The following is a 6,884-nucleotide window of genomic DNA, read 5'->3' as shown; positions in this document are numbered from 1 at the left end:
TTCGGCTCCGCTCGGCCTCGTTCGGCTCGTCTCGGTCCCGCCGTGTCCCGGCGCGCTCCCGTCGCACGGCGGTGACGCGTTGGCGCCGCTCGGTGACGCGGTGCCCGCCCCGCCGGCCGCCGCCGCCGCCATGTTCCGGAGCCTGCTGGTGGCGGCGGCGCAGCGGCCGCAGGGCCCGGCCGGGCCCCCCCGCGCCGCCCCCGGGCCCGGCGCCGCGGCCGAGGCGCTGGAGGCGCAGTTCAGCTGCCCCATCTGCCTCGAGGTTTTCCACCGCGCCGTCGGCATCGCGGGCTGCGGCCACACGTGAGACACTCGGGGCCCGGGCGGGGGCGGCGGGGACCCCCGGGGACCCTCGGGCTGAGGCGGCCCCGGGGACGGGCGGGACGCGGGGCTGGGCGCTGTGCCGGCCCTGGGATCATCCTCCCGGTGACCGCAGCCGGCACCGGGACCCCCGGCCCACACCGGGGATGGTTCGGTACCGGGGCCCTCAGCCCATCCCACAGCGGAATCCCCATCGCTCCCCTTCCCCTCCCTCAGCTCCCACTCTCGCTGCTGTCCCCAGGCCCTCCGTGTCTGCCCAGCATTTCGGGGGCATTTCGGGTTCCTGGTGAGCAGGAGGGACCAGGAATGCCGGGATAATGGGATTTTGGGCACGGGATTCCCTTGCTCCTGGGGCTGTAAGGAGCTTGGAATGAGCTCCTGCCTGGCCTGGATACCCAGCACGGGCTTGGGCTCCTTTCAGATCCAGCCTTGGAGCAGGGGAATTGTCTGAGCCTGCAGGAGCTCCCTGGGGACTCCCCTGCTCCCAGTTATCCCAGTTATCCCAGTTCTCCCAGTAGGGTTGCTGATCCCTGTGGTGCCCTGAGAGACTGCCCAGAACAGAGTTAAAGGAATAAAATAGGGATTTGTTAAAAAGCCTTCAAAGGATGCACCTTGGGCAGTACAAGAGCCCAGGATGGACTCTGAGCCACAGGTTTTCACATTTTTATAAGATTTGGTCCATTTCCACATTGGGGTTAATTGTCCAGTCACAGCTCCAGGTGATGCAGTCCCATCCTCACAGTTTGCTCTGCTCAATTCCCTGCTGTTTGCACTTTTTGGGCCTTTTTGTTGTTTGCACTTTTTGGGCCTGAAGTTGCAGCGATGTCCTTGGTTCTGGGGGTGGAAAGGATCGTTCTGTGTGACTGAGGAGAGGAAAAGGATTGTTCTGTGTGCCTGAGCTGTGAGGAGAGCTGCTGACACTGCGTACAGAGTTCAGAGTCATGTACCAATGCAGTGCAGAACCTGAAAATACAAAACCTAAAAATGCTCAAAAGCTAGACCCCGTCAGCTGGGTTTTGGGGTGTGCCGGGCAGCGGGGTGCCCTGCTGGGGTGCTGCTGTGCCCGGGCTGCTCAGGGCCCCCCTGTGCCCGCAGGTTCTGTGGGGAATGCCTGCAGCCCTGCCTGCAGGTGCCCTCCCCGCTGTGCCCGCTCTGCCGAGTGCCGTTCGACCCCAAGAAGGTGGAGAAGGCTTCCAGCGTGGAGAAACAGCTCTCGTCCTACAAGGCTCCCTGCAGAGGCTGCAGCAAGAAGGTAAAGCTGTGAGGCTGCTTGTCCCCATTGTCCCCATCCTCCTTGGAATGTGTCCAGACAAGGAGACAGAGCTGGGGGAGGCTCAGCCTGGAGAAAAGGAGGCTCAGGGGGCACCTTGTGGCTCTGCACAGAGGGGACAGACAGGGAGGGTCAGGCTCTGCCCCCAGGGAATGGGGACAGAACCTCTGGGGGTCCCTGCAGCCCCAAATCTCCATTCTGCAGGGTGGGTGCATGTCACTGTTAGGCTGGACGTGACATACACACGTGATCAGGGTCCAAGAAAAAAAAAGTTTTTTATTCTGTGTGTTCTCCAGCTTATAAACTCTTAACAAAGTGTGATTTTAAGTCATTAACTATGTCACAATAGCTTATTATATTCATTGGTCCAAAGCAATTAACGTCAATGTAATTGCCAAAAGTTTTACAGAAATTTAATAAGGCACGTATACACATCTACTTATGCACACAGTCTAGCTTACAAAGATTTTCATGTGTCTTTTCTAATCTGTTTCCATGCTGACGGCCTTGTCTCCTTCCCTGCTATGGATGCACTCCAAAACCATCAATTTTGTTATTTCTGCTATTAACCCAGCTTGGCTTGCAGGCCAGCCGTCCAGCCCCTCCACGGGTGCAGCGTTCCCAGTGCTGTGGGTGGTGGAGCAGAGGTCACTGCCAGCCCAGCTGCTGTCCTGGCTCCTGGCAGGTGCTCCTGCAGCTCCAGGAGTGCTCCTTGTCCCCCTGCTGCAGGTGACCCTGGCCAAGATGCGCTCGCACGTCTCGTCCTGCGCCAAGGTGCAGGAGCAGATGGCCAACTGCCCCAAGTTTGTTCCAGTGGTCCCCACGTCCCAGCCTATTCCCAGGTATGCCTGAAACGTGGCCCTCCTTGCGTGCCCCAAAATCCAGGTGTGTGTTGTGCCTGTCCTGGGAGGGGAGCAGCACCTCTTCCCTCCTGGTGCTGTGTGACCGTGTTCACAGGGGGCTTGGGTTGAGGGAAGAGATGAGAATGTTGACTTTATGTTTGGAAGGCTTGATTTATTATTTTTTGATATATATTACATTTAAAGTATACTAAAAGAATAGAAAAAAAGGTTTCATCTCAGAAAGCTAGCTAAGCTAAGAATAGAAAGGAATGAAAACAAAGATTTGTGGCTCGGGCTGAGAGTCTGAGCTGGCTGAGCTGTGATTGGCTATTAATTATAAATATTCAAGATAAGCCAATGGAAGATCTACCTGTTACATTCCACAGCAGCAGATAACCATTGTTTACAGTTTGTTCTTGAAGCCTCTCAGCTTCTCAAAAATAAAAAATCCTAAAGAAAGGGATTTTCATGAAAAGGTGTCTGCGACAGCGCTGCTGCTCTGTGTTTTGGGGTGTGGGGTGGGATGAAGGATCCACCCAGGCAGGGAGGTGAGCTGGGCTGGCTCCTGCTGTCACAGAGCTGTGTGTGTGTCAGTGTGGAAGGAGGCAGTGCAGCCTCCCCTCGGCTCTGAGCCCATCCTTGCTCTCTGCAGCAACATTCCCAACCGCTCCACGTTCGTGTGTCCGTACTGCGGGGCAAGGAACCTGGACCAGCAGGAGCTGGTGAAGCACTGCATGGAGAACCACAGGAATGACCCCAACAAAGTGGTGAGTGCTGCTGGGGGTGTGGGACAGCTCTGGGAGCCAGCCACAACCCTGCAGCATCCCTGGATGTTTGTGCAGGCACAGCTGTGTTCCAGATGTTTTAAATCCCTTTGGGAGATGGGGATCTGTCTCTGCTTTGTTGGAGGCTCCCTGGAATGAGCTGCCTCCCTTCCCCTGTTCCTGCAAACCAGGTGGTGCTGCATTTCCTCTCCCTGTTCCCTCTGGGTTGACCAGGGTGGGGAACTTGGGATCTTCAGCACAGGAAGGACCTGGAGCTGATGGAGATCACCAAGGTGATCAGAGGGGTGGAGCAGCTCTGCCATGAGGAGAGGCTGAGAAAATTGGGATTATTCAGCCTGGAAAAGAGAAGCCTCAGGGAGACCTAACTGTGGCCTTCCAGGACCTTCAGGAAGGGTGGAGAGAGGCTGTTGACAAGGGCCTGGAGTGACAGGACAAGGGGGAATGGATCCAAACTGCCAGAGAGTTGGTTTGGGTTGGATATCAGGGAGAAATCCTTCCCTGTGAGGGTGGGCAGGCCCTGGCACAGGGTGCCCAGAGCAGCTGTGGCTGCCCCTGGATCCCTGGCAGTGCCCAAGGCCAGGCTGGATGGGGCTTGAAGCCTGTCAGAGGAGGGGCACGCAGCACTCACCTCTCTGGGTGCCTGTGCAGGTGCCACCATCCCGTGTCCCTGTCCCCACAGGTGTGCCCGGTGTGCTCGGCCATGCCCTGGGGGGATCCCAGCTACAAGAGTGCCAACTTCCTGCAGCACCTGCTGCACAGGCACAAGTTCTCCTACGACACCTTCGTGGTGAGTCTGACCCTGAGCCAGAAAAGGGGAAAAAAGGGGATCCCCCTCCCCATGTTCTGTGCCAGGAGGTGAAACCAGCCCTTCATGTCCCACCCATGAGACCCCCACACACACCAGGGTCTCCTCACTCACCAGGAGGAGAGGGGGTTGTTCCTGCACTCCACAATTTGGGTTTTTCCATGGAACTCTTCCCCTGAGGATTATAACACAAAGCTCCTTTTCTGGGAGGTTTTGGGAGCAGGGGGTGGGAGCAGCCCTGCCCCAGGGTTTGGGGTTGTGGTTGCTGCCTGTGGGGGGTCCCTGACCCCTCCTGTGTGGGGGGCAGCAGTGATGGCTCAGCCTTGGCCTCAGGGGAGGCTCTGTTCCCATCCTGCTTTCATTGGAGAGATGTCAGGAAAAAGAACCTCCAGGCATTTTCAGAGGAATATCCCAACCCAGAGCTCTGCAAAAACCCCTGGCCTCGCTGGAAGGCTTCAGCCTTTGGCCTCAGCTTGTGTGGGCAGGTTCCATCCCTCCTGGCAGGCGTGGGATCCTGGGCAGGAGAGGGCTGGTGTGGGCACAGAGAGCACGGGTGGCACTCCTGGGATCCGTGTGCCAGGGGAATTCAGGCTCCATGGCACGGGAGCAGGCAGGGCACCGTGGGCACAGTGTGCCCTGGCCGTGCCAGCTCTCTGAGCTGCCCTGTTTGCTTTTCAGGATTACAACATCGACGAGGAGGCAGCGTTGCAGGCAGCCCTGGCTCTGTCCCTCTCTGAGAACTGAGGCTGATCCCTCTCCCTGCCCTGGCTCCTTCTGGACACTCCAGGAACCCTCTCTGTTCCCACTGCAATTCCCACCTTGTTGAAGAAGGTGGAGCCTCTCCAGCTGTCCCAGTGAGTGAGCAGAGAGCTGTGGAGCAGGGCTGGGATCACTCCTTGGATTGTGTTTAATATCCCTGTTGGGAGCTTAGCCCTGTGTCCAGCTCTGTTTATTGCTAGATGCTTTTTGGCACACTGGTCCCTGCTCTCTGGTGCAGCAGAACAGGTACTGGAACTGATGGATTGGATGCCTAACACCCTCCCTTGGGACTGCAATCAGCCACATCCTTTCAAAAAGGAGGAAGGCAGCACAGAGCTTCTTTTTTTAAACTCTCCAAGGATTTTTCTAGAGATGTCAGGCTGTCCTGACGCCCCTGCTGGAGGCTGCAGCTGCCTCCTTCAGCTGAATCCCAGGATGGGACTGAGGAGTGGTTCAGAGGAGGCCTGGAGGAGGCATCCCGGGAATCCTCCCCTTCCTCGTTTTGTACCGGCTCTTGGGACACCAAATCCTTGCCTTTTTCTACACAAAGCAGTGAAGCCTTTTCCACGTTTTCTAGAGCGGGCTCAGAAGCTGCTCCCCTTCACTCTGCAATATCTGCCACCCAGGACAAGAGTATTTTTATGGAACATTATCAAGAAAGTTTATTTTTTACACAGATAACCCAAGCGAATGAGCACGTGGATTGGGAATGGGGCAGGAGCTGGATCCTGGAGCAGGTCAGACTCTGAGGTAGGGGGAGGTGCAGGGATCTTTCTGGCACATCCCTGCATATTTCTGGGAGATCCCTGGATATTTCTGGGCCTTTCCCTTCCCTCAGCAGAATCCTCTGCCTGTGGGGGAGCAGGCAGGATGCTTGGGTTGGATGCCCATGGAATGGCTGTCCGTGCAGGATCCCAGCCCCGAGCTGCTGCTGATCCCCCCAGAAATCAGGGACTGCATTTCCCTGTGGGAATCCCTCCCTGGGAGTGGGGCACTGTTCATCCAAGCTGCTCCATCCATCCACAGCATCCTGGAGCCCCCTTCCCCCTGCCCCTCAGCCCTGCTGCTGCTGCTGCTGCTGGGCTTGGCTCTGGAGGGCTGGCAGGGAGATGGCACCAGCCACGGGGTGGTTCCTGAGAGCCTTCCTGCAGGGAAGGGCTGGGAGAGGCCCCCTCTGCTCGAGGAATTCCTGAGCTTTATCCAAAACCTGGCTCCAGCTCTGCTCTAGCAATACTGCCTTGGGGTTTGTTCTGGTTTTCATAGTGCTGGATGATTTTGGGACCTGCAGCCCTGTGAGGAGCCCTGAGCTCCCCTGGCAGGGCAGGGAAAGGGATGGCACCTTCTCTGAGCTGCCCAGCAGTGCTGGGGGATGTTCCTGTGGGATGGAGAGCACTGCAATCTTCCAGGAGGGACCCAGGAGCGTTTCCCTGTGCTGTGCTCAGCTCTCATGGAGCAGCCTCCATGAGAGACCCAGCTCTGTTAACCTCGGGCTCCTTCCCTCTCTCCTCCTTTTCCTCCTCCTTTTTGCCCCACAGAGACAGAGCAGGGGCAGCAAGAGCTGCTTTTGTAAAGCACTTTAAGGCCCTGGGTGTGAGGGGCCACACCAGGCTGTGCCAGGGGTCCCCTCTGTGCCAGGGGTCCCCTCTGTGCCAGGGGTCCATGGATACCCCACTGGCCGTGCCCACCAGTGCATCACCCGCCACTTTTTTGCATAATTAGAACTTTTAACGAGCCGTCCTGTTTTTTGAAAAGGAATTAACTCGATGACGTATTTGTAGCAAACCATTTTTCTCAATAAAGGCAGTTTCATCCACGCGTGGCCTCTGTGGGGGGGATACTGGGAACACTGGGATACTGGGGCACTGGGATGCCGGGGCACTGGGATACAGTGGCCCTGAAGGCTGTGGGGGCACTCAGAGTGTCCTGGGGACATTCGGATCCATGGATCCCCGGACACTTGCAGGGATCCGGTGCTTTTATACCGGGGATATTTGGATATTTGGGGTGTGAAGGTGACGGGGAGTGCGGGAGCACTGGAGGTGTACTGGGAGCACTGGGGTGGTGCTGGGGCAGTGGGGTGCTGGGCGCTGAGCGGTGCGGGG

At 57.4% G+C, this 6,884-nt stretch overlaps 1 protein-coding gene across 1 annotated transcript; it reads left to right on the top strand.

Annotated features, from left to right (window-relative positions):
• Window positions 1-130: 130 nt before the first annotated feature.
• Window positions 131-6,595, top strand: RNF166 (ring finger protein 166). Its single transcript, XM_063168190.1, has 6 exons — window positions 131-303; window positions 1,417-1,573; window positions 2,321-2,433; window positions 3,086-3,200; window positions 3,898-4,005; window positions 4,702-6,595. Exons 1-6 carry the CDS (start codon window positions 131-133, stop codon window positions 4,765-4,767), a joined length of 732 nt encoding a protein of 243 aa, XP_063024260.1. The 3' UTR covers window positions 4,768-6,595.
• The last annotated feature ends 289 nt before the right edge of the window (window positions 6,596-6,884 follow it).

The sequence above is a fragment of the Melospiza melodia genome, chromosome 13 (assembly GCF_035770615.1).
Source record: "Melospiza melodia melodia isolate bMelMel2 chromosome 13, bMelMel2.pri, whole genome shotgun sequence".
NCBI lineage: Eukaryota > Metazoa > Chordata > Aves > Passeriformes > Passerellidae > Melospiza > Melospiza melodia.
The sequence above is the reverse complement of the archived record's forward strand: the minus strand, read 5'-3'. Positions and strand labels throughout refer to the sequence as shown.